Below are 27781 nucleotides of genomic sequence, written 5' to 3'. Positions count from 1 at the left end.
TCGAAGCTAATCAAAGCCTAATTTAACGGTTGAGGAGCTACATTGTCATTCAAACCCTCGCGCAAGCAAATGTCTTGCCTGAGCTGAATGACGAAGAAGGTTCTTCTGCGTCACTCGCTAGTATCCCCGCACCCCCGAAAATACGATCCGTGTGCTGCGTAAAAAGCTCTCCAAAAGCCAGGCCGCCTTGGCATTTGATCCCGCTGTTTGGAGGACACGCAAGGTCATCTATCGCGCTCAGTCCATAAGATGCTGATCCGAAAGCTGTCACGAGTACGAGTGGTGGCGCCAGGCAACACGACTGTAAAAAATGAATTGTTGAACAACCAAACACGCCCAAATTCCAAAGAATTTTGTGTGACTTTTTTTTTTTTTTTTGGGAGATCCTATTTTCTTAAACGTGTAGACAGACAAGTTCCTGGGAACAAAAAGGACGGTGCATCTCTCTACTTTGAGGCGATTAGCTTCACATTAATCATACTCGTTCACATGTAAGATGAGCATCATCAAGAGTGGTGGTCATAACGCACGTGTCGATGGGTGATGGTTTGCGAGATAAAATGTTCCATTTTTCACAGTCGAAATGTTAGATCACAGTGGCCAACGACAGTTGTTTTTCTTTGCTGTGTGCTTGTTGAGAGAACTGTGCCTGGATGTTCTTTCTCCAATGTTTATGAATCACTGTGTGTGTGTGTGTGTGTGTGTGTGTGTGTGTGTGTGTGTGTGTGTGTGTGTGTGTGTGCATGAGCTTAGCTGATGGAGCTTGTGTCTCTACCACTGGGAAATCTCCGCTCCCACAATGCACTGGGAGCAACGCCAAATGAAGATGTGGAAGCAGAAAGAAGCCAATCACAGCTTGAATATTGAACACCCAAAAGTGCTTTTCCATTTCCTTGCCCTTCTTCGATCCCTAAGATCTCGCCACGGTTGTGCAAACGATCAATATAAAAAAAACTCAAGTTCATCTTGGACTTGTGTATGAGCACATTCACAATTCACATAAAACGGATTAACACAGGGCACAAAGGAAAATGAGGACAGACTGAAGCGGCCATTGTTTCACGTTCTCTTCTATTTTTGTCTCGGCACAAATCCTGTTTTGGGAAAATTGTTCGGGGTTTTTTGGGTTTTTTTTGTTTTTTTCTTAAACAAAACCAATACCTTTTCTCTTTTTCAGAAGAGGGAGGGTGGTGGGGGATTATTGCCCCAAAATACCTTACTTTCTAGCTATATAGTTGCAGTGCACTGTTGTTTTTGCCATTTTGGATTTAGTCTTTAGGACAAAAATATTCATTAGTTGTAGTCACATTTTAGTTGTCTATATATGTTATCATTTTAGTCCAGCTTTAGTCAATGAAACCTCAAAAAGCTTTTACTGCAGTCTTTACAAAACGGTAGCTAATTAACCACGTGGCTAGCATCTGTACTATTATTTGTTTGTGTGTGTGTGCGTGTGTGTGTGTGTGTGTGTGTGTGTGTGTGTGTGTGTGTGTGTGTGTCAATATGACAAGTTAGACAACCATTATAATTACTTACTGCCCAGCCATAAGTCGTCGCTAACAAACATAAGCAAATGAATTGACGTTAGCAAAACAAAGCTAACTTGAGCTTGAAGCTAGCTTCCAGTCCATTTGCGCCCGGTGTCATGTGGGAAACTTTAAGTTTAAGATGAAATTTATCACAAGCAATTGTCAAGTAACATTATATGTGTAATATATGTTAAGAGGACTTGTACCTCATCTTTGAATGAACATCAGTTGGGTTTGATAGTGCCCACCTGCGGGGGGGATTTTGAAAATCTGACAGAAGACCCGCCATTTTCGTCCCGTCTTGTCTCATCATTTTAACATCAAAGAGCCATGTTTAGCTTGTCGACGTTTTGTTGTCATGAAAGAAAGAGCCGTCAATGAGATTATATTGTCAACGTCACCGGTGACAAAAACAACACTGCTTCAGTGGAAATGGCAAGTGCTATAAATCGCCATGAAAGTCTTTTGTTTGGATTTCTAAGCGTTGTTGGGTTAGTTTTTTGAAAAACACAGCAAATCACATGACTAGAAGAGGACAACGTGAAGACTCAGAAGCGGTTATTTCAAGACAAGAAATGCACTAATAAGCAAAGTGCTGCCAGAAAAATGGGCCTCATCACAGAATGACCCAAGAATCACTGATGTGTTAAAACTCAGCGATGACATCACTTGGCGCCTCCAACGCAAGGGCGCTTCGGAAAAATCCAGAACGTGCGCTACACTTTGACTGACATTAAAGAACCGTGTGCCAAAATCTACTTTCTATAAGCTGGTTGGGTTGTTTTTTTTTTTTTTTGGTTTTTGTTGTTTTTGTTCCAGATCACATTGTTGAGATGCAAAAGTGTTGGGTCAAGTTCATCAACCTCCTCATTGACCAGGAGAGCGCTGTTAAGGCAGGTGTCGTAGCGTGCCCACCGTGGACTGACGAAGATGGCCTAGAATGGATGTGCACTGTTTGCTAGCTCACAATGGGGAAAAAAGTCGTCCGTTCACTGTAGCCCTTCTTTGGCGGGAGCGAAGAAAAAAATGTGGCCAGCCAATCATAGTCTCCGGTCCCAGGGGGTGGATTGTGAGATTGTCAACAGAAATGGCAACAATTAAAGATAAAGAAGCTGATTGGCACAATGCAATTGGAGTTACTGTGGAACCAGAAGCCTCTGGCTGGTTTCCCACAGGAGCTGCTGAACCTCAGGGTCAAACGTCAGCGGCGTTGTCGCGTCCCTGCGTCCGTTGGCCCAGTAGCCTCCTCCGCACTTGCCCTCCAGTGTTGGTGACAGAGCAGCGTACAAGACTGTGGCAGCACCCTCTGTAGGAGTCTGTGGAATGCAAATACATACTCTAAATACCCAGAAGTGCTTTGACTTCGATGTGGAAGGTGTAACACAATTACTGCTTCTGAGACATTGTTTTATTTTGAAGTCACGATACCGTAATTACGTTTAGAACCAACATTTAAATTCTCAGGTCCCTTCTTGCTCATTTTGAAACACTGCAAATAGGTCACGTTGTTTAATTTGAAGGCAGCTAATTATTCCTATTTGCTGTATGGAGAGCACAACTCTGTGCACGCATGACAAACAATTATTGCAATAATTTAAATGAAGTCGATCTTATATTACGCCAGGGCGAACGTTTCAACCAGGCTGTCACCGTGCGCTGACTTTCTCGCTTCAGCTACCACGTACAGTAAACAATCATATTATTTGCTCCTACGTATCACTCTCTGTTTAGTTTGAATGATGTGGCATGTAAACACCATAGCCGGGACTTTTCTTCAGGTTAATGAGTGGATGACAAATAAAACCCCGGCTTCTTTGAATGCATCGCGATTCTCATAAATCTTACCGTTTGAGATGCTAAGAGGTTACGACAGGCGAGAAAATCTGTTTGCGCGTTGCAATGCTGGCGCGAATGGTGTACGCGTGTGTCTCCGTGTTAACGACTGGCGTGCATGAGTGTGTGTGATGAATGCGCTCCCAAAGGTTGCGCTCACAGGCAAGTCCCTGTGACAATTGCAGTTTGAGTTCAAACACGCACACGAGTCTCCTTACATTAAATCCCGCCAACAGTAACGGCAGCCTGTGGCTTCAGCTTCAAGCTACGCGAGGGTCGTTTTCAAATTTAACGCAAAGTGAACGGCCTGCAGTGAACGGCCTTGCCTTGATTTCTTCTAGCACTTTCCTTTTTCTTTGACATCACGCATATTTTCACCTACTGGGCCTGGAATGCATCTCGAACGATAAATGAATCCGGTTTTACCATATGGGTGCGCGGGTTCCTACCCTGAAAAGCAAGCGGGACACAAGGCCGTGTGCCAGGCGCAGGGGCGTCCAGAGGTGGCGGTAGAGAGACGTATCCACCATGCCAGGATCCACAGCGCAGGAGCTCACGGGAAAACCTCCCTGCTCCAGCTCCCGGTGGAGGTGGGAGCTAAATATGAGCTGCGCCAGCTTACTGTGACAATAAGCCGCGTGGGCTGAATAGCGCTGTCTGCAGAGGGAGAACACGGTCAGACATTTACACGCGTCTCTGCTTGTATTTGACATGCTAGAGGGGGCAGAGGGAGGGAAGAAAAAAATGCTAATTGCGCCAGAAGCTACCTGCAATTCAAGTCATTGAGTCGGATCTCGCCGTTGCGGTGCGCAGAGGAGGAGACGTTGACCACCCGTGAGAAGTTGCCAGATTTGCCGCTGAGCTTCAATGTGTCCAGGAGCAGGCAGGTTAACAGGAAGTGGCCCAGATAGTTCACGCCAAAGTGCAGTTCAAATCCATTCTCGGTACAAGCCTCAGGAACTAGCATGACACCCGCTACACACAAAACAGCCACACATGCGATTCACGCTTGTAAATGGTTAAATTTCCCTCCGGGGCTTTTAGCAAAGCTGAACAAAAGGCTGATGTTCAAATTGTGATTGGATCATTAAGAATGCATGTTAATAGAAAGCGTGCTTCCTCCACCACAACTGCATTGTGCTCTACTTTTTGTCTCTCATTACAAATTTGTAGATTGCTAAAGACGCCCACTCACTGGTGAAAATATTTGGTGCATCTGAACATACGGGCTACGTCAATATTGTGCCTTTTGCAAAGAAAATAATACACAACAACACAAGGGCCGTTTTAGTACTATTCTGAGTATATTTCAATTATTTTCTTCCGTTTAGCAGAATTACAAATTACCGTATTGGCCCGAATATAAGACAGTGTTTTTTGCATTGAAATAAGACTGAAAAAGTGGGGGTCGTCTTATATTCAGGGTCTAGGCATTATACCCATTCACGAGGCTAGATGGCGCCAGATATCATTGAAGCGAATGCTGAACTTGACTCCCCAGGCTAAAGTGAACCCCTGTCACGAAGAAGAAAAATAAAAATAGCGGTAGCACGAAGAAGAAAAATTAAAATGGAGGTAAGAAAGAAAAGAGAAGAAAATAATAGAAGAGATAACAGAAAATGGAGAAACGTAGCGACAATCTGGAGAAAAGTGGGTCGAAGATCGGCCAGGTTAACCGGCAGCTGAGGAGAAGTTATGATGTAATTTACATTTCAAAAACCAGAAGCCATTCATTTACAAATGTGATTGCACTTTAGATTTGAATGAGACAAAATTACATGCTCTTTCTCTCAAATATATTGTTATAATCATTTGTTTCAGATGTACTGTCATTATTTTCTGTATAAAAATTAATTTGGTGTTCAAAAAGTATTTTTTCAAACTTGAGTCTTGAAAAAGGAGGGGGCCGTCTTATAGTCAGGGTCATCTTATATTCGGGCCAATACGGTACTGGTTGAATTGGCACTTTATAAATGCCTGCAAGTGAAGTGTAATTCAGACCAAGACCGACGCCGCCCGTATTGTCTTGAATCTACCGAGTGACATTCAAGCTGCTTTCGTAAAGGGAACTCTTCTCACTTTGAATTCCAGCGGTACCTAATGAGGTGTCAAAGGCGTGCGTTACATCATCGACGACACCCACCATTATTGACCAAGATATTGAGTGGTAAGTCACGCTCCTTGAAGCTCTGGACGAATTGACGGACAGACTGCAGAGACGCTAGGTCCAGTTTTTTGAACTCCACTAGAGAGAACACACACACACACACCCACACACACACACACACACACACACACACACACACACACACACACACACAAAGAGAGGCACATACATGAGGGCCATTGCAAACGGATTATTTCTGCTAAGCATTTCGCTGGTAAGACATCAAAGAGTTTTAATCATCTCTTACAGCAGCCTCAGCGGCATCGCATGCGACAATACGGGGCAGCTTACAGCAGCCGTCGTCGCATGGCCACTTTACATGGAAATCTAAGACGTGTTCCTATCACAGTGTGACACACTATTAGATGGGGTTTAAGGTTTGATACGGCACGGGGTTCATACGGAGTGACTACGGAACGGTTATCGTCAGTGTGGGATCAACTCAAATCTGTGCAAAAATAGAAGAATGTACAGTAAATAATGACGTGGGGCAGATTCACCTTACTGGTTTCCAAAGCATCCTTTGCGTTTCCTTCAGGCGTTGACTTGATCACAACTGGTCTGCTCTGAAGTCCAACATTAAGACTGAACGTCGTTCAAGTACGTATGTAACTATGTCATTGCATTAGTTAATGTGCAAAGTGACTATTGGTATCTAGGAAGCAAAAACAAAAGTGTTTTTTTTCCAGGGAAACCATTGCCACTACAGACATATAAACACCTAAAAAAGAAGAGCCAGTCTTCAAAAGAACTTCAAAATATGATCCTCCCAGGTGAGAGCAAATATGTGTGTGTGTGCGCGTGTGTGTACGCGCGCCGTCTGTCAGTGCTCCCCTGTCCCCTTCATTTGGCCTCTCCAAGGACCCCTGTCAAGACAAGCCAGTCATATCTAGAGAGCCCACCGGGAGCAAAATGGCATCGATTTGAACGGGCCTTGCTGGTGTCAGCCAGCTTTTAATTCCCTCCTAGATCTCCGAAGATCCTCAGCTTCCTCGACACTGCAGCTTGGCACTCTTCTTCTTTTTTTTTTTTTTTTTAAATCAAAAGGAATAATTTAAAACCGACAACGCAACTGAAATTTGAATCTAAAAATCTCACCACCTCTTTTGAACCGCACTGATGCACATAAACTACGGTGGGGACGTCTTTCTTGGAGCATAAAATTCTTTGGGTCCGTCTGATGTCACCGCATTGCCGAGCAGCCATTCTGTCATTGACCGCGGTGTCTGCATGTCAATCATATAAGCTAGTTTTCGCTGTATTTTTTTTTTGGGGGGGATCGGGGGAAGCACATGCATGCAGAAACAATCAGGAATACGTTTGCATCTTCCAGAAGTGAAGGTGAAGTGAAAGTTTTAGGAACTGACTTTTGCACTGTCGACAGATTTGTGGCTGTGTTAAAAAAAAAAAAAAAGCCCATTTCCAATTCAATATTTAATGGTGGGTGGTATTTTTGATGAAGTTGTTCCAAAGCTGATTTCTTTTTTCCAGTTTCAACGATCCATTTTTAAAAAATCATTAAAGCACAGTAATTCACCATTAACTCTTGGCTAGATGAAAACCACCCCCCGTTTGCATGCTCTCGCTGACTCAGCACGTCTTAATCTTTCTCCCCCCCCCCCCCCCCAAAAAAAACTGCCTTACAATGACTCCAATGATTATCTTGAAGCTCTATTAGTTGATGATTGCGCAGGACGGCTATCTATTCCCATGACTGATAACGACCGTGTAATTTTTTTTTCCCTTGGCAATTTTGATGCTCGTGTGGACATCTCAAGGGTAAGCCATGAAAATTATGAGTCTAAGAAAGAGGGCTCACTCCATCGTTGTCTACATAGAGTGAAGTCTTTAAAGCTCAAAGTCACCTCGACACTACCTGGAAACGTGTGCTACATTTTGAAATAGGTCCAAAAATTATATAGCATTGAATAAAAAGCAGCTTTTTCATCTGCCATTATATATTACATTGGATTAGTATGGACCGAAATGGGAGGGTTGGCGGGGAGGGGGGGATGATAGACAGGCTCATATGCTATAACCGCATGATAAGATCACACCCCCTGAATTAATCAAACTGAAAAGTAAAAGAAGTTCTCAACATTTACAAATTGGAATAGGCAAAGCAAGACAATCAGGGATGTAGCAGATGACTTGGGCCGATAGCAGCATCATGCTGATGTCTGCCAAAGATAAACTCATCAATCTGTGAGTCAGTTTCCAAAATAGTACATCTGAGATTTATTTAATTTTTTTTATTCGATTTCACTGGAGCGTTTAGTGAACAAAGGGTTTAAAAAAAAAAATGCCAGAAAGAAAATTTCTCATTGGCACACTTGAACCGATATGGTGAAATCTTTCGATTGGCCATCTCAAGTAAATAACGCAGCTATACATGACATTACAGTTCCTAAAACACATGCTGGGATGAAATAAAAATGACTTTTTGAACCACTGGAGCAATTTTCAATTCTTGAGTGACGGACAGCAAATTTGAATCAAAATCTTGTTTTTACAAGCTCAGCTGTTCCACTTTTTGACACAACCTGCCAGGAATACCTGGACACATCCAGAGTAATCTACCCTGAACAGCCGGTAATTAATATGAATGTTGGCTTCCACCAAAACCTTATTAGAGTTCAATTTGAGGCTTTCATCTTGCCGCACCTGTCAAATGTCTTCGGCGCCCCTGCGGAAGATGAAATAACTTTCGCAGATCGACGGGGGAAAGGATGATGGACGACCGCGCCGGCGTCACTTAGCATAAATCCACCTGGCTTCAAAATGCATCTTGTGCCCCGGTGGTGGCTGCAGCAAATATGATTAAGCTGGATTACATTTAAAGCTGATATTAAAATGCGCTGCCGGTAAACACATCGCGTTTGTCCTGCTGCTGATTTGACATTCCAAACGCATGCTTCCAGGCAAGACGTTAAGCACATGGAGATGCTGTCGAGTAGCGCGTCTGTTTGGGTCACGCCTTTCACGACGATGCAATATTGAGATATAGTCACCCGTGATGGCCTTGATTGATCACTATGATTGAACGGTAGAAAACGGTGAACTTATAGCTCCCTTCTGAGAGCACCTCTCAGACAAGGAAGTAAATTGTTTCACTTAGAGATGTCTGATAAACAACGCCGCGATCATCAAGAATATTTGGTCTGGGCAGCAAGCCAGCATTCACTCCTCCACTGGCTGTTATTATTCAGCGGATGTAGCAGACAGGAGGCGGGCTGCATGACGGTCAGCGCCAGCTTGCAGCGCTAATGCAATGACAGTCTCCTCAATCAAGAACGGTTGTGTCTTTCGGTTGCCACTACTTGTTGGCGAGCACAACTCTTCGTGTATTGAAAAATGAGAGTCATTCAACGCATGGATGACTGCTAAAGTTGCACAGTCCGCCGCGGGATACTGATCAACCTTCAAAGTATTTCGGAATATTTTATTAATGGAAATGCAAATTGATTCAAGCCATCAAATGGGTGCGGTGTTATTTTTTCCGGAAACTTCCATCCGTCTATTTTCCGATCTGCTTATCCTCACAAGGGTCGCGGGGGGGTGCTGGAGCCTGTCCCAGCTGTCTTTGGGAGTAGGCAGGAAACACCCTGAACTGGTTGCCAGCCAATCGCAGGGCACACAGAGACGAACAACCATCCATGCTCACACTCACACCTAGGGACAATTGAGAGTGTTCAATAAGCCTGCCATGCATGTTTTTGGAATGTGGGAGGGAACCGGAGTACCCGGAAAAAAAACCCACACAGGGAGGCCGGAGCTGGAATTGAACCTCTGCACTGCCCTTCCTGAAACTCAAATGTCAAAATATTTGGAACTGTTTATGTCAATTGTACTTAAACCTTTCGGGGACAGCGGTTACTGCAGTGGACAGCTTATCAAATTATCAGATTACAAATTATCATTATTTGTGCACGAAAGGGTTAAAATTCCGAAGCCAAAGAAGAAAAACTTACTTGTAGCGTGATTCTTACAGATGCTCACTGAACGCTGCTTACGCAGAGACATAACTCGTCACAGGCGCGCGCACACGCACATACTCACATATAGACGGACGCGCGTTAGTTTCCTTTTTAATCCAAGCTTTTGGTTTGAGGCGGATTGTGTAACTTTCAAGTGCAGCGTGACTAAAATTAGTGGACATCCAGAGTTGCCTGTGGCAAGCATGCATAAATACCTTGTATCTGTGTCTAGCCTGCAAATGTGTGTGTGCCTTTGTGTGTGTGTGTGTGTGTGTGTGTGTGTGTGTGTGTGTGTGTGTGTGTGTGTGTGTGTGTGTGTGTGTGTGTGTGTGTGTGTGTGTGAATGATTTAAACGAAAATGCTATATAGCTCAGTATCTTATTTATTTATTTATTTTTGAACGAGGGCCAGACCCATGTGACCCAAAGGTGACACAAGGTCGTTCATTCAAAAGCTTCAGGGGTTGGCAACTGCGGTCCTCGGGGTCAACTATCTTGCATGTTGTGGATGTTTCCCCTCCTCCAGCGCACCAGATTCAAACAATCAACTCATCAGCAAGTTCTGCAGAAGCCTGATAATCATGTTTTGATGATTTAGAATGAAAATATGCTACCACCAGTGCAGAAGTCGCGGTCACTTTCAAAAAGGTTGGTGACCCCTGATGTGGACTGTTTGCCATCCAATCACAAGGCAACACAGCAAAAGGCAATCCGACCCCCCGCCCCCCTCCCAATAGCTACAAAGATAGTCGCCAAGGTCACACAAATGTGCACGTTTCGGCTTCCTTTTGTGATATAACACTCACAGGGGCTGGGACTATTTTTTAATTTTCAGGTTTAGAGTAAAAACGACAAATGTGGAAGTAGCTTCACCCCTTAAAGAGATGAAGGATCATTCTTTTATCAGACTAATTTCATCAGGGCCAATATATTTGGTGCAAATACTCGGAAGCGTGCCAAAGGGAGTTTGGACAGAGATGTTAAAGTGTGCCGCCACACATACTAATGAGAATCCATTACTGGCTCATTCAACCACAAACATACACACATTTTCATCCGGTGCACAAGCATCTGGCAGCAGTCACCCTCCCCTTGTCCCTAATGCTTCAGCGCCTGCCAATTACAAAAAGAAGTGATCAATCCCGCCGCAGCCTCGTTTCGAGAAAATCGACTTCAATGACACCGGCGACATGGCTGCTGTCGCTGGGCTTGACAGCCACCGACACGCGAGTCGGACCGCGGCCAACTGGTCTTCAGCTGCTCTCGCTCCGGTGCCAGCTAAGGCAGGTTGCAGCTGGGGGGAGGGGGGGGGGCGGGGTATAATGCAATTTCAGGATGTTTAAAAATATAGACGGCGAAAAATCCTTTGGAGAGTGGTAAAGAGTTAAGGCCCTTTGAAGCGACAGTGTTCTGTCTGCAATTTAAGTTCGAATGTTGCATTTAAGTTACACTAAAGTAACGTTAATATTTCTACGGATAGTTGAGAGTATTTTTTATGCAACTTAACTTTATTGGTTTCATTGTAGAGCAGCGAAGTTCGCAGCCGGAAATGGCGTCATCAAATCAGAAATCGCGTACGAGGAAGCAGGAAGTAGAAGCGATAGATCGTCAGTGAGAGAAACGTGATGGGAGTCGAATTCTAATCCACACACATCTTACGACTTTGGTAGCATCGCGGGTATGTACAAGTTGTGTTGTTATCGATGAACCGTTCTGTGACGCTTTATTTCAGAAAATGCTGTTCCGCGACATGCATAAAAAAATGTTAAAGCTATGCTAGCGTTTGCTAATTGCGTTAGCGCAATGATGTTTCGCTACTATGACGGTTGGGGTCATGTTAGCTTATTTTGTTGGTTGTGAATTGAACGTAATATTGCCTTGTACTGTATGTTACAGTTTCACCTTTTTCCTGCATCATTAAACCTGTGGAGCAAGAATAACGTCTTCAGAGTCGTGGTGCAGAAGATGAGTTTAGCTAATTGTCCAAATCAGGGTGAGACAGTACATAGCCTCATCACGCAACCCAGTGAAAATGCATAGCCGTGCGCAGTCGCTGCGGATCACTGTCGCCTATTCTGCACATTTGATCTCCCCCCATATTTGCTTTCCATTCCTTTTTCCCCCCATTTCACCGTCTTGTCTTCTCCCCTCCAAGAGCAATTGGGTATCATTTGCCAATCATGTCGGTGTAAAAGCTCTCTGTGTGCGTTGACGCCCGCAAGCGGCCGCCATCTATGGGGAAACGGTCTTAAGTGTTCATGTTACTATTCACAGACACGCGCACGGATTCACCTTTAGCCGCGTTGTACTCTTCGTGGATCTTTCCGACGGCTGCCAGACCCTGTTGTTCGTCCCGACAACCTGAGAAGAGAAAAAGGACACAATCGAATGAACAAAAACACGTTTAAAATGTTTTGTTTTTTTTATCACAATGCGGGAAGTAAACTATATACAAGGTACGAAGGTAACCCCTTCACTTTAGTGACTGTAGCACTTACGTTTCCAACACATTAAAGATTCCATTTTGCTTTTCAACACCCACAGATACTCCCTGGTCAAAGACACACCCCCTGTCGGTGTAAAAGCTCTCTGTGTGCGTTGACGCCCGCAAGCGGCCGCCATCTATGGGGAAACGGTCTTAAGTGTTCATGTTACTATTCACAGACACGCGCACGGATTCACCTTTAGCCGCGTTGTACTCTTCGTGGATCTTTCCGACGGCTGCCAGACCCTGTTGTTCGTCCCGACAACCTGAGAAGAGAAAAAGGACACAATTGAATGAACAAAAACACTTTTAAAATGTTTTTTTTTTTTTAATCACAATGCGGGAAGTAAACTATGTACAAGGTAGGAAGGTAACCCCTTCACTTTACTGACTGTAGCACGTATGTTTCCAACACATTAAAGATTCCACTTTGCTTTTCAACACCCACTGATACTCCCTGGTCAAAGACACACCCCTCGCGACCGTCATTTAGAGAGACACTCTGCATATGAACGGCAATATTACTGAGACGTTCCTGATATTTTCAAACGGACCCTCACTTGACATGACTTGTCGTTTCGTGTGTTTTGGACAGAACTCAACAGGCCATTTTCAGCCCATACGTACTCAATTCTTCATATATTCTGTTCTCTTCCTAGATCCACGTTGCGTAGTTTCACTGCACACTCATTTTATTTGGGAGAATGAGGGAAAAAAAACTATCAAAAAAAAACGATCGTGATTTTTCATTTCCACCTAGACGGAGCATAAAAGCTCTCACAGACACGCTAATCTTGGATGATCACGCAGGCCTTTTCAAGGGCACGGCATCATTTAGCCTGATGCACTGTTGCTGTCTCACTAAATTCACGCGCAAAAGCAAACTAACTCTTGCAATAACTCCAAATTGAATAAAAAGGATTTCGATGAGAAATAACGCTAGAAAATTTCACACATGCTCAAAAAAAAAAAAAAAAGAACTCTTTTTGTGGATATGGATACAGTTTTCAAAATAGGAGTTCTTTCCCTGACATGGAGGACTAATCCAAGAGAGTTAAGAAGAAGATCTAAAAACTGCACGTGGAAAAGGACAACTGAACTAACTCGCGGGGACTAAGCGTTTCCTCAAAGAGCGTTCTCAATACGCGTCGTGAATTATACGCCTTTGGTTTTGCCAAATCAATCCACGACTGAGAGGATGTGGCGCATCCGGAGGTTGATCCTTGTGCGTACTTACTCTCCGTACACGAAGAAGGTCATTTCTCATTGCTTGCAACGATTGTTTCATTACTGAAAATAGGTGACTTGCTATTTCCGACGTCAACGTGCACAAAACACTCACACGGCAGCTTGAGTGTTCACAGATTTCCATCAGGTCAGATGATTGAAATTTGTTTACCGCGAGATGAGATTTTTGGGGTGTGTGTGTGTGTGTGTGTGTGACTGTGATATACAAAACCACACACGCAGCGTTGTACCTGTAGTCGGAATGTATTCTATCGTAGCACTGATGAAGAAAGTCTCTCTGCGAAACTTTCGCGCCAACAACATGTCACTGTACGCATTAGCTTTTGTATCCTCATTTAAAAAAAAAAACAGAATGAGTTCATCATCAAAATCATCATCTTGTCATTCTATTAATGATGTTTACAGTGGTACCTCTACTTCCGAAATTAATTAGTTCTGAAAGAAATTTTTGAACTAGAAATTTGTAAGCAGAGGCGCGTTTTCCATGTAAATGCCCTAATCCGTTCCATGCTCCCCCCCAAAAAAATTTCAGACATAAATGTTTCCTAAAGCATAAAAATGCATCAAAATATCGAACATACATGTTACAATTAGATTGTTGCATAATTTATTTTGTTTTCACGCTTGAGATTGGAATGGAAAATGTTGAATTAACCTTGTGATGTGAAGAGAGCTAAGGAGCAACAACATTTTTGAACTGTGAAGATCCCACATGATTCATCTCAAAATTGTGTGCACGGTGCTGGGATGAACGCAGATTACCAATTCTCAAATCATGTCGGTTTTATACGGAGTGCACCAAAGTTTTTTTTTTTGGAAAACTTGAGACAAGAAGGAAGGAAGATTCCACTTCCGCTCATCCTAAAACCTAACTCGAATTTCTTGATTCTTCTAAAACGTTTCCTCAAAAGACAGCACACGTGTCACGCTGTCCCTTTTTTCGCGTTCTTGAGAGTGAATGACAGCCTGTTGAAAGCAACCTGGGATTTACTGTCGCTGGCAAACGATTAATTATGGATGAAATACTCCACCGGCGGTGTTAACACTTCCTAATGCTGATGGGTGGGGATCGAGGGAATAGTGTGGAGGATATGAAGAGAAGGACATCTGTGTATCGGTTAGAGGAGGACATCATAAAATAAATGCACAATACAACAGCCCGTTTTTTTTACAAGGCCATTTGATAGATTATCAGATTCGTTTTCAGTGTGCATTATTCAGTGTTACTTTATTCACTTCAAATATTGACACAGAATGCAAAAAATGTAAAGTGGCGGCTGTTTGGACTGTCACCATCTTTTTTTTGGGGGGGGGGTGATATTGTTATATTTTTTTCTAAACACAGCAAGAGAAGAGACATCAATATCCGGAGTAAAATCAAACTTGATGTTAATGTGGAATAACGCATACAGACAATCAAGGTAATCTTTGATGGCGGGTGGTCCAGTGGTTAGCGCGTTGACCTCACAGCGCAGAGGTTGTGGGTTCAATTCCAGCTCCGGCCTTCCTGTGTGGAGTTTGCATGTTCTGCCCGTGCCTGCGTGGAAGACTATGCTTACCTATGTATGTATGTACGAGAATTAACTGAAACGTGGAGTGCGCCGCTAATTCTCATCAGATTTGCTGGCTAAAGAAGAGTCATATTGAAACAAAAGCCTGCTGCAACGAGTTTCATGGCAGCCTTTAAGCGATTTGGGCTATCCTCTGCGGAGAATTACTATGCTGGACACCACAACAAAACAGAGGGTACGAGCTTTCTGCCATTGGAAGCCGACAAACGGGGCCGAAAGAAAAGAGACGGATAGTTGCGACCGAAGCTGGTCTTTAAAGAAAAAAGACCTATTTGTGGGAAAATAGACTTTCGATAACAGCCAACCCTCGGGGAACATAAAAGTGTTAAACCAACTGGCTTTCTGGGGACTGTTTTCTACACCCTGAAGACTATTGTCCTCTGTTATTGCTCTGCTATTTCCTTGAGATGCAACATCTTATTTGTGAGTGGCTCTATAATATTTTCAGAATGTAAAACTGAATATTATGGGTCATTTAGTTAAATAGAGTTTAATGGCATGCCCTCTGCAGATTGGACCTCGGAAAAAAAATAATAAAAAATCTTTCCAAAACCTCCCCCGAGGTACAAGAGTAAAAGGATGGGGTATTCTGACTCACATTTCTAAATGATGGCATTTAAGCAAAAGCAGATGAAAGGATATGTGAGTCAAGAAAATGAGCGGACAAGGACACTGCCACCATCTACTTGACACTCACGCATACCATTTTATGAAACAAAACCTTCCCCCCCGCCCCCTGGCACTTTGATTTATTGCTGTTGTTGGATTTATAATAAAATTGTGTCTTTTACTAATTCTAAAACATATTATGATTGGTGAAAAAGCACTCTTCCGGTTATGATTTACTGCTATTGTTACTGCTTAGTAAATGATGTTGCAAAGTTGAATGTTAAAAGCCGGACACCAATATCTGATGCCGCTCTGTCAAATGTGTGTTTATGCGGTTATCTGCCGTAGTCATGCTGTTTACACGGCGGCAAAGTGCAATATAATACTGTACCTATGATAACGCGTGCCCCCAGTTTGGCCATGTGGCGGGCGACCTCATAGCCGATTCCCCTGCCTCCTCCCGTCACTATGGCAACCTTGCCATCTTGTCGGGGCATCGCTGGCAGAGGCAGAAGAGGACACACAGTTATCAGATGGAACGTCATGAGATAAGGAAGACATTTATATACATTTTAGAACCGTTCAAAGGCATGCGGGTTGACTGTCGTTAAATATGCGGCAGTCATTTGTGGTTGTTAAAATATTCATCCGTACATTTTTTTATAGTGCTTCCTCATTCGGGTCATGAGTAGGCTGGAGCCTGTCGCGGCTGACTTGGGGCAAGAAGCGGCATACTGGACTGGTCAAAAATCAGTGGCAATACATGAACTTTCCACCTGGTATGAAAAAAAAAAAATCATCATAAACCTTTTCTTAATCCAAATCTGTTGCGTCGGTGTCGTATGAACGGAACTCAGTAGTAAAGCGATGCGCTCCTCGTGGGTTTAATTGTGCTTTGTGGTGATTGGTTGAGAGCTAATTGACTGGCAACCAATGGGCGTCTTGTGCTCTATTTCAAACCAACCTGCATCGTGAAAACAGATCATTTAAACTTTACCTGAAGCGAAAACAAAGACCGACACGGCCGCGGATCATTTATTCATAACTCTCCCAAATGGTTCGCCTTTCCCTTAAATTCGGCGTGAACATTATGCAGTAAAAAGCAAATTAGACCACGTACCAAGGTCACTGAGTGTGCTGCTGCAAGAGGAAGCGAACTGTCAAACACGGACCGGAAACAAGACTGAACCAACCTGGCAACTCAAAGCGTTTGCTGAACAGCTGAATCACAAGAACCTTCAAGCCGAGCAGGTAAAGCTTGATCGCTGACACCAAACGAAATAATACAGGGGAGAACATTAGATCGGTTGTTTGTTTTTATCGCGGGTGGAACAACTCGCTAGCTTGCAGAGGGAAAGAGAAAAGAGCAGCTACGAGAGTGTGTGCGCAGGACACGTTCCAATATGAAGTTGTCATTCCCTCGCGTCCTTCGTCTCAAAGTACTAAACAGGAAGACACTTTCGAAAGCTACGTAGCATTTCATTTCAAGGCTGTAAGAACGAAAGCTCACCTTTTAAGTCGATTTTTTTAAAGCTTGTTTGTTTTCTCCTTTGTGAAAGTGACCATTTCACAGTTAAGACCAAGGAGTTGGCACACGTGTGCTCAAAAACACTTTTGAGGGGAATATAGGGATCCCTCACTTATCGTGGTTAATGGGGATCGAGACCACCCGTGAAAGAGGAAAATCCGCGAAGTAGGTACCCCCACCCCCCAGCCCCCGTACAAGTATATGTACATGTGTAGGAGTATATATAATATATATAAGGCCAAATTTAATGGTATACATGCATGTAGAAGTAAATGTTCGTAGCAATTAATATTACCTAATGCTATATACTAATATATAATATTTATGTGTGTGTGTGTGTATGTATAAGTTAGGTTAGGTTAGTGTATAAATAACAAAATACAGTAAACATATACATGTATTACTGTATATGTTGCTCTATGTGACTCGCTGTTGTTTTGCTGACTTTTGCTGCCTTTTGCGGACCCTTTGCGTCATTTTCACTTTTTTTTTTTGGGATGAATGCTTTTGAAAAATCTGTGATGCACTGAAACCGTGAAAAGTGAACCGCGAAGTAGCGAGTACACCACTGTACACGAAAATAATGCGATATAAATGTGATATAACTGGTTGGTGGGCCGCACACATTACTGTGCCTACCCCTGGCCTAGATGATAAAAGGGTGAGAATTGTATTTTACAATTTTCAAGACAAGTCATTTTAAATATGTGTCTCACTACTGTGCTTTCAGCTCATCATAAAAACAGCCTTTATCTTCACATGTATGAATATATTAGTTGCATAAAATGTGGAACTGGCTGACTTTATGTTCACATTTGCCTTGCAGGCTCAGACCTTTAAAATAGAAGATGCCACGTTGAGTCATTTCTAAACGTACGATGATCGTTCTGAGATATCACTATGCATGATCACATAATGTACTTGATCGGATTTAGTGTGCTGGATCTCTGCAGCTCTGTGAATGTTAAGTTATTCAAGTGCAAATTGAGGGCACTTGTGGTTTAAAGGAATAAAGGGACTCTGTTTGGTACATGGGTCGACTCCGTGCATGAAGCAAGATGGAATGTCTGCACAGAGTGTCGAATGAACGTTCCATTTACATCCATCATATTGCCTTGGTCTTATTGCCTGTTGCCCAAGAGATCACACATGATGGAAGCAACAGGGCGACTTGTGTGAGCTGTCATTTCCCAACATGTGCTAGAAGCATGTCTCTGCAGCGGGGCCTCACCCGTCGAGTCTCTTAATCATCCAATTGCAACGCTTTATAGAGCACACAATGTAAACATTTGTTTAAAATTGCAAACTTACCACGATAATTTTTTTTTTTGGTCCTTCCAAACATTTGACCTGGTCCAGTTGGACATATTTTTGTCACCACCATCTTCCAGCTCATAAGAGTTTAGTGAGGATTTGCATAAATGTCCCCATGCAAGAAATCACTTTAAATTAAACTGTGTCAGGCGAAGCATTTCATTTCATTCATACCGCCGTAGCGGTTTTATACATCAATACACCATATATTTAACCCCGGTCAACAGTTTCGCCTTGGCGCAGGTCCGCCTTCATTTTCAAATCCTGCCATAACAACGTTCGCCGAGTTATTCACACACAATTCAAGTATGTTGACACAGTGCTAAAAAAAAAAAAAAAAGCTCTGAGGAATTGAAATTGTCAGTGTGGTGTCATGAATGTTAAATTTGGACGCTGACACCGCCAGGCACACTGGAGGACAGAGCGCTTGGCGCAAAAAGGAGACAGAATAAGAGCATCATTACAGTCATCGGGAAGTATTTGAAGCAAATGAATGCGGCGCGGCATTAGCACAAATGTGAACAGACAACCCACTGCCGGGCTGGATTGTGATTGGCGTGCCCAACAGGAGCCACCTGAATTATCACGGCATTCAAAGTAGGCCAGCCAAAACTCTGCCAACATTTCTCTTAAGGACAAACACCGGGTTATGCAGCATCATTTCACTTTTTTTTTTCTTCTCAGTAAAAGGACTGATTGATTTGTCTCACCCGCTAACCATTAGCTATGTTAAACTATGTTGACCACATGGTCCCTATAATTATTGGACTTGAGCGGCAAGAGATTGTGTCACCGCCACTGCGCTTGGACAAAATGCTCATCCTTGCCCCCACACGTGTTGCTGTTAACGTGAGCCGAGTGGATGTGTGTGTGTGTGTGTGTGTGTGTGTGTGTGTGTGTGTGTGTGTGTGTGTGTGTGTGTGTGTGTGTGAGTCTTTGTTCTCCCACAGCCTGAGAGGTTGAGGGTCAGCGAGGCGAGCCAGCCTGCTATTGTTTAAAGGAAATTGCATCTCACGCATGACTGTGGGATGATTATTTGGGATGATGGGACGTCAGGGAGACAGCTCTCCGTATACACCCTCTCTCTCTCTCTTTCTCTCTCTCTCACCCCCCCCCCACACACACACATACTCGGAGGCATACGGGAAATAGGACATGACAGGAGGGCGTGTGATGTAAACAATATGTGAACCGCATCAAAATAGCTCCAACAGTCACCTCGGTTTTTTTTTTTTTTTTTTTTTTTTTTTCATGACAACCATTGACTGGCTCCAAAATCCGACTTGTCTCACATCGTAAATCAAGGCGGGTATTAGCATCCGCCGGATATGATGATGAGTGTTTGTTTGTGCGTGCTCCAAAAAAAAAAAAAAAAAAATGGCCCTTGTTTTTCATCAGGCATGGGCATACGAATCAGTCGATTCATTCATTAAATGACTGAATTGAAAAAATGTGGTGGTGCTGTTCATTCCACTTCAACAAGTTTGCGGGTCAGCTGTCGGAAGTTGAGCTGTGCAGGATTCTGCGGAGTATGACACCAGCATCAAAATAGGAGTTCAGAACATTCAGTGGGAGACAGAGCGATAACCTGGCAAGCCATTATAAATATCAAGGTTGTGGCAGTGGAGTTGAGAAAACACTTTTTTTCACTTGGTGTCTTTTTCTTTTGTGGCCGTACCCTCACAGGGACAAAGTCAGACTCTCATGGGAAGGACTCACAGCTCAGACACTAACGAGACAGCACATGAGCACGCAGAGACCTCCGCAGGGATTGCGACAATTTACAGTCTGAAGAAGCACAAAGGGGCAAAGCGTGACTGCGTCTTTGATTGCAACAGGTGGAATGAATGTATTTTGCTAGTGGGGATGGCTCTCCTGCACCGAGCGCCGCTGTTGGCGGGTGGCAAGTCAGAGCTAGCGGTGGAACTGGAGGAAAGAAGATGAACAACCATCCGCGCTCACACTCATACAATAGGAACAATTTTGAGCGTTCAATCAGCCTGTCATGCATGTTTTTGGAACGTGGGAGGAAACCGGAGTACCTGGAGAAAACCCACGCAGGCACGGGGAGAACATGCAAACTCCACACAGGACACCGGGTTGCCACTAGGGGCACATAGAACCTTTTTTTTTTTTTACTTCCCCTTTAAAATGAAAGAAAAAAAAACAGACTGTAATAAAGACATTGTATTTTACGCTTTGACATTTTAAGTCATGCAGTACATCTTGCAAGACTATCCTGGTACTTTTATATACAGTAAATACCCAGTGTGTATGGATACTTTTTCTCATAATAATCTACAATAAATCTACTTTGACACACACCAAAAACAAGACATTTGTATGTTTTGTTTATCCGACCGTCTGTGCTGAATCACATTGGTTTGTGCAGGTGTTCCTATTGTGACCGGCGAGTGCACATATTTAAGTAGCAAGTTTTCAGGACATGAATTCAGATGAGTTTGAATGCGAAGTCATTAATGTAAATAATGCGCATGCTTCCATTTGGAAGAAAGTCACATTGCATGTCGTAGCTTCTTGAAACAAGCTCGCCTGTAGCTACTTTACATGTGTCAGGAGATGAATACATGAATGAATGTGGTGTGCACGCGTGTGTGTGTGTGTGTGTGTGTGTGTGTGTGTGTGTGTGTGTGTGTGTGTGTGTGTGTGTGCGTGTGTGTGTGTGTGTGTGCGCGCTGTTGTGTGAATTCATAAACTAAAATAAGGATAGTGGCTGGCACCAATTAAGTCTGTCATTAATTTACACACACACACACACACACACACACACACACGCACACGCGGGTGCTCCGGTTTCTGTTTAAAACCTGTTGTTTGTTATGAGTGTGTATCAAATTAGAGATGTTTTGTCTTCCTTTCTTTCTTTTTTCTTTTTTTTTCCTTCCAATCTCTGACTTCAGGCTTGCATGGACACACAAAGCCTTCAAAGTGCTGTGTGCACGCTCCGCTTCCCTGGCATCCGGCCCTTCACCGCCCCCTCCGTTTAACCTGGTCATCCAGTCACACAAACACACACAACAGACCAACGCGTTGGGCCTTGAGTGTGTGTAACTCGAAAGGGAAATAAAGCAAGACACAAAGCATTCAAGAATGTGATTCACCCTTCAGATGATTCGCGGCACAATGGGACGCTGGTTGGGCATTTGCCTAAATGTACTTGATTGAGTATTGAGATAATGAATTGATTGATTTTGAGATATAATTAATAATATGACGTGTCCCTATCCTTGTTTAAGGACGTATTTATGCACTTTACTTTAAAGCGGTTGTTTTCGGTGGCTCCGGGCATCCACCTGTCGATCGCTAGCAGAGTTTTCTCTTTCTTTAGAGACATACTGGAGGGGAATTTAAAGGGGGAAGAGCAAAAAAAAAAACGGATCCTTCCATGACCAAGCTGTTTATGAACCAATGTTAGTAGTCTTTGTTTTGGGGTCAATTGTAAACCGAGGTTCTGCTATATTGTTAAAAAAAAAAAAAAAAGAGATCCGATACGTCTGTGTCCACATTCATAGCAGACTTAAAATGTCAAACACGTATTTTATGGAATGCCCTATCAAGCGCTAATTGTGAGTCTTCCTAAATCCCCGTGTGATTAATAAAAGTATTTCCCAATTCAAGGTGGAAAAGTCTCAGAACTAACATTTCAATGAATAACAAAACAAAAAAAAAAAACAAGTGGTAATAAGACAGGAAATATATTTGCATGGAAGATGATTAAGATGTCTCATTATAAAACGGCTTAAAGTTTTCCCCAAGGGAGTTCATGCGGATGATAATGAGCGAGATTGCGTGTTTTAAAAAAAGTGTCAGGGAAAAAAAGAGATTTGTGTGTTTGATGTTTAAAAAAAAAAATTCACTTATTACTACTCTAACTGTAGATTAGAGAGTTGGATGCATGTATATTGAACTGGCTACCTGGCCAGAGGGGTGTCGGATGTGATTTATATGTGAAGTGGTGTTTCTCTCCCGGTGAGTTCTAAAATGCTAATAATGTAGCAGTTTAGCCTGAAGGGATTCGATCATGCTGAGTGTATCACATGTTAGCCCGTTGGGAAGTATGCGCTTGGGAATGTGGACTTGAAAGTGAAAAATGAAGGAAGGCGGAGAGAAGCGTGTGTGTGTGTGTGTGTGTGTGTGTGTGTGTGTGTGTGTGTGTGTGTGTGTGTGTGTGTGTGTGTTGAAGCTCGGACACAGAAGACATGTGTCACCTCAGCTCCAGTGGCATCCAACTAAACTGACATAAAGCTCCCGAAGCGGCCCCTATCTAAGATGGACTTTACATAACGGCTGAGTCACTCGCAATCTATTTTTATGGCTTTGAGGTGTGCGTGCTTCAGGACAACTATCTTCCGCGGAGCCAATTTGAGTTGAGGGTGATGACATATTTGTGACGTTGGGACATGGGAGACGGCCTTCTCCGCCTCTTCCGACCAAAAGACACATTTGAGGACGGGAACATTTTGATTTCAACACCAACAAACATTCAAAGTATCAAAGCGGGAAGTATTATTTATTACTCTTTGATGACACATTGCTGGTATGTTTGTTTGTTTGTTTGTTTGTTTGTTTGTTCTCAGAATTGAGCAAAAAAATAAATAAACACGTCCAAAGGTGGTATCCCACTGAGCGAAAGTCACAAATGTTAGATTCGCAAACTTTTCTGACGAACGTTGGCGAAAATCAAGCGGTGGTTTATGTCATGAGCGACTTTTAGCGATGTTTAGAAACGATGAGAAACGTTAGCGCGAATATTTGGGAAAGTGTTTGCGGAAAGAGAGGGCGACTGTCAGCGACTATTTGGGACAGCATTGTGAAAATTAGCAACAATTTGCCTCGCCTTTGCCACTGCATCGGGAACTTTCGCAAACATTCGCCGCTCCGACGTAGGCTTGAATTTTATAGGGGTGACTACTACGCACAGCAAAAATCTATGAAAGGGCGTCGTTACTGTCGCTATTTCCCCATACAGCAGTTTCACCGTTGGTGTTCTGATGCCATCTAGTGGCGATTGTTGGCCAGAACAAATTATCGCATAGAAAGATTCCACCCGACACTGGTTGCAGTGCGCATTCACCGGCTCACACTAAAAGACACTTTTGTGAGCTTTGCGTAGCCATTTTTGGAAGACGACTTGAGTGCCGAGAAGCTACTGTACAAGGCAAGCAGGATTTCGGCGAAGGTTTATCCCCTTTTATGGGTGTGAGCCCACAAGGTTTTTGTGCATTTTATGTTCAATCGATTGTCTTCATGGTTTTTGTCTTTTGTTTTGTAACGCCACTTATTTTGTATGTTTCATGTTCGTGGGACCAGTTCTCACGGGTTGCCGAGAATTATACCCCGTATTTTTATTTGGACTTCGTGTCGTCATTCATGCCGCATCCTGAGGGCGCTCCAGGGGTGTGTGTCTCAAACAGAGAATCATGATTTTTGAACAGGAAGAAGATGAGAAAACTAGATTTAGTTATGCGCTTTTTCAATGACGTCCCCGTTCCAAGTTGAGTGTTGGTACGGCTCAAGGTTTTGTTTGTTTGCTGCCTTTACAGCAGCTCCTCTACTTTTTGTTCTTCTCCTTTCTTCCTTTCATAACTTTGCTGCTGTAAATTGGGAATTTCTCCATTATAAGACGAATAAAGGTTTTCTTATTCTTATTTGTTTGTTTTTTTTTTTCACTGTGGATGTAGTGACTATTTTAGTGAGTACTGTAAGGGGGCTGCACTGCTGGAAGCTCATGATTCACTGCGACAACTACACTTTGTATGATTAGATTATTGCTGTTCTTCAAAATCCCATCATCGACCAAGCCATCATTGTGGATTAATACCGGTTACTTAAAAACAAACAAACAAAAAAAAAAAAAACAACTTCTGTGTCTGTAGGTTTATCCATATGCACAATGAAATAAATGGATTACTAATTGGGCCATGTCTCCAGAAAGTAAAATGAAAATCACCCTGAGGTGCCTTTGAGCCTTCCGCATCTCCGATAAGAACTTCATATTCATTGTATTGAGTATACGATGTGCATGTTGGTCAAGCTCTCCCAATTAAAAAATAAATTAAAATGAATTAACGGCAAGCGGGCAATGTCCATGCGCACAGCAAAATATCTGCGCTTGTTGCAAAGTATGCGAGTTTGTTGGCAGGGTGGACATCATTTCGCTAACGTTATTATTCGAGGAGCACCTGGTGGACCTTCACTGAGCAACATGATTCATTTAGCAAACTGACGGTTTACGGTACTGCTTACCAAATATATTTTGAATTGATGAACGGGCTTCTTTTTTTTTTTTTTTTTTTAAATCAACTGACATGTCACCGTGACAGAGTGGACATCTAACGACACACATACGATGACAATTATGAAACACAAGTGTCAATATTTTTACACTGCAACACACCGCTGTTTTAACCTGCATTGAAGAAAGGCGACCCTTTCACGCACCCCGTTACCTGATAACATGATAAGCTGTCCACCGTAGTAACATCTGTCCCTGAAAGGGTTAACACCATATTTATAAAAATAAAATAAAATAAAATAAATAAGAACATGATTTAACCACTTCTTACTCGCTGAGCAGTGTGGAACCTGCCCAAATCTCACACATTCCATTAAAAAAAAAAAAGGAAAATGAAGGAAAGATAAGACTTATTGTATTGGTTAGCCGCTTAGAATAAAACCGCAGCGTTTCATCATCCTGCTACATTTTCATGACGACCGATGAAGACACCAAAGACACTTGATAGTAATATTGACCCATTTACACAGCCGGTGGCAGCCCAAGACTTTTGCAAGTATTTGAATGTCTTTGTGTCATGCTCGTGACAGCTGACATTTGTTGATGGGAAACAATCATGTCGACATTTGCCAAGGCCGTCTTAATATTGAACCGGTAGGACTAAATCAGTGGGCTTTATTTAAAAGACACACATTTTTTTTCCGTGTATCTTACACGGCCAGAATAGTAACTTCCTGCAGCTTCAATAATTCACTTTCAATCTTCCATATTTTATGACTTCAATCTTGATTGAACCTGGCTCTATCAAGGTGTATCAATGTTGAGATATTCTGGCAGCCAGCAACTGTATTTCTGTGGTCGGGTGAGGGGGGGGATGGGGGGGGGCTAACTCAATCATAAAAAAATAATGGGATCACCTCTATAACCAAAATGAAATCACACCACCATAATGCAAATTCAAATTCACACACGCTATTAGTTGTGCAGGTCTTTGGGACTCATACACACTAAAAGCATACAACAGCTCATTGTTATTTTAACACAAGACACACACACACACAGACCTGTCTCCCAGCTTTCCTGCTCTACTTTTTTTTTTCCATCTGTCATTCTGGAGCATTGCAGTGTTAAACTTCCTCCTACGCTGACATATACACACACACACACACACACACACACACACACACAGTGTATTTCTTTTTCTTCGTTAATGTTTGTTGCGCCACAGCCGAGGAGAGCGACAAAGACAAACCGTGTCAGTGTTAATAACATACAGACTGTTGTCACACACCTTCTTGTCCTTGCTGTATTTTTATGTCATTAGACATGCTGGGACTGGCAGAGTCTGGGCTATCATTTTATGTCTACAGTGTGTGTGTGTGTGTGTGTGTGTGTGTGTGTGTGTGTGTGTGTGTGTGTGTGTGTGTGTGTCTAAGCGAGAGTCGAAGGGTACCACAGGTTAGTTGTGACTCCACTCATGACTGACAGCAGTCAATTGGTGGTCTGGTCAAAGTGGGCGCCCGCCAGAAGAACCGCTGTTCCCTTTGACTAAACAGTTTTAAGGAGGCTGCACTTTGGCGACTCGTTGATTTTAAAATATCACAGTGAGGCGCCAAGATTCCAAATATTCACCTCTCGCTTTAGTTGTGAGCTGTTCTGCGGTTTACTGCCTCCCGGCTGTTTAAAAGGTGGAATAGTGATGAGGAGACCCCAGACAGGTGTCAAACCTGCAGGCAGCTTCTATCACTTTGCCATCTTTTCATCTGCGTGTATGTCATATCTCGGAGACTTAAAGGAGCACGGAAAAAGATGACATCTGAAACGAACTCGCAATTTGGAAAGCATGCGAGGCTTCCTGTTATAGAAGCAGCGTGTCCTTGACGTGTCCTTCGCACCCTCCACTTTGGAAGATATGCAAATGTACAAACTATCTGGATTTGAGGGCTCTCTGGAGCAAGATGTGAGAATGCCAATCACCCCCTGCACCCCCCACCACCACCATTAAATAGCTTTATGGGTCATGTGACAGCACGCATCCTGGCACGGGGGTCCAATGTGGCTGGAATAGAGCTACGTCCCCCATTAAGTGTGCTCAATAGATGCATTTGGATTGTAGGAAAGAACATTATTTCCTGTCGGATTGTCTGTAGCGGATTGACTATCTACAAGCCTTCCTGATGTCAAGAGGAATTGATTGCATGAAATGCCGGAATATTCATGATATGAATTTTGAAGCCATATTGTCAGAAATATTCCAAAGAAAGGGAGCCAAATCTAGATAATCCAGTTAGGTGGGATTTAATTTGCCCATGTGGAAACCTCCAACGCAGACCAAGATGAACTGAGCATGAACTAATGCTGCATCTAAAAAGGGGGAGGCAATATTGCCAAAGCGAGGTAAACATTGCTGGTTCCTGACCTTAAGAGACTCGCGTGCTTCCTTTACCGCAATGTCACTGGCGGTCAATGCACGACCTGAGCCCGCCTCGACGTGCATCCCGATGACACCTTTTCCACCATTCAGTATTGACGGAGTCTGCGCCCTGTCTAATAATTGATTAGGTGGTGGGTGGTGCGCTCAAGTTGGAAAAGGCGGTAATTTAAAGGCTGGGGGGGCAAAGGTGGTTTACGCGCAGCCCGCGCGCACATTGACGCGTAACTTAAAAGCAAGAAACACACAATTGGAGAGAGAGAGAAAAAAAAACACTCACACGGTGACCCCGCGCTCCTCCATTTGTGAGAATCCCTCCTCCTTATTCTTCTGGTTTTGCTTTGAAAATGAAAGGAATCCTCAGATGCCGTGGTCGCAGTCCACGTCCCTGCAAATGTACCAGAGGATCACGTAGAGGATGAGGAGTATGGCGAAGATGAAGAGTGCGACTAGGATGGCCTTGGTCACCGGAGAGATGAGCGACTGCATGTCAGGAGCAGAAGCCGGGGCAGGAGCTGCGTGGCTCTCCGCGTCCCTTCCGTCCTCAGTCTGCTTGTCTCTCCCACACTGCTCCTCTTCCTCCTCCTCTCCGGTGGCAACTGTTGAGGAGGACGGAGCCCCGGGCTACACGCACGCACGCACGCGCACGACGCAGGAGATCCACTCAGCGAGTCAAGCGTGGTAGGGGCTTCCCCTCACTAAAGGCGGCACAAGGGGGTGTCGGTGGTCGCGGCGCTGAGTGATGAGTGGGTGGGCTGTCTGCCCCCCGCTTCCACTCTCACGTCGGTGAGCAGAGGCGAGATGAGACGTTGAGCGAGGTGACAGCTCACCGTC

The 27781-nt window shown here is 43.5% G+C and overlaps 1 protein-coding gene across 2 annotated transcripts; it reads right to left on the bottom strand.

Annotated features, from left to right (window-relative positions):
• Positions 1–2035: 2035 nt before the first annotated feature.
• On the bottom strand, positions 2036–27734 carry LOC109531303 (dehydrogenase/reductase SDR family member on chromosome X-like). 2 transcript variants are annotated; one of them, XM_019895539.1, is made up of 7 exons: positions 27228–27734; positions 15810–15917; positions 12188–12256; positions 5506–5607; positions 4130–4337; positions 3812–4019; positions 2036–2845 (listed from the first exon to the last, which is right to left on the bottom strand). In XM_019895539.1, the coding sequence occupies exons 2-7, from the start codon at positions 15913–15915 to the stop codon at positions 2666–2668; spliced, it is 873 nt and encodes a 290-aa protein (XP_019751098.1). In that variant the 5' UTR covers positions 15916–15917; positions 27228–27734; the 3' UTR covers positions 2036–2665. The 2 variants fall into 2 exon arrangements, with proteins under 2 accessions (XP_019751098.1, XP_019751097.1); XM_019895538.1 differs by lacking the exon at positions 27228–27734 and adding an exon at positions 16612–16805.
• Between the last annotated feature and the right edge of the window lie 47 nt (positions 27735–27781).

This window comes from Hippocampus comes, unplaced genomic scaffold (assembly GCF_001891065.2).
Source record: "Hippocampus comes isolate QL1 unplaced genomic scaffold, H_comes_QL1_v1.1 scaffold237, whole genome shotgun sequence".
Lineage (NCBI taxonomy): Eukaryota > Metazoa > Chordata > Actinopteri > Syngnathiformes > Syngnathidae > Hippocampus > Hippocampus comes.
The sequence above is the reverse complement of the archived record's forward strand: the minus strand, read 5'-3'. Positions and strand labels throughout refer to the sequence as shown.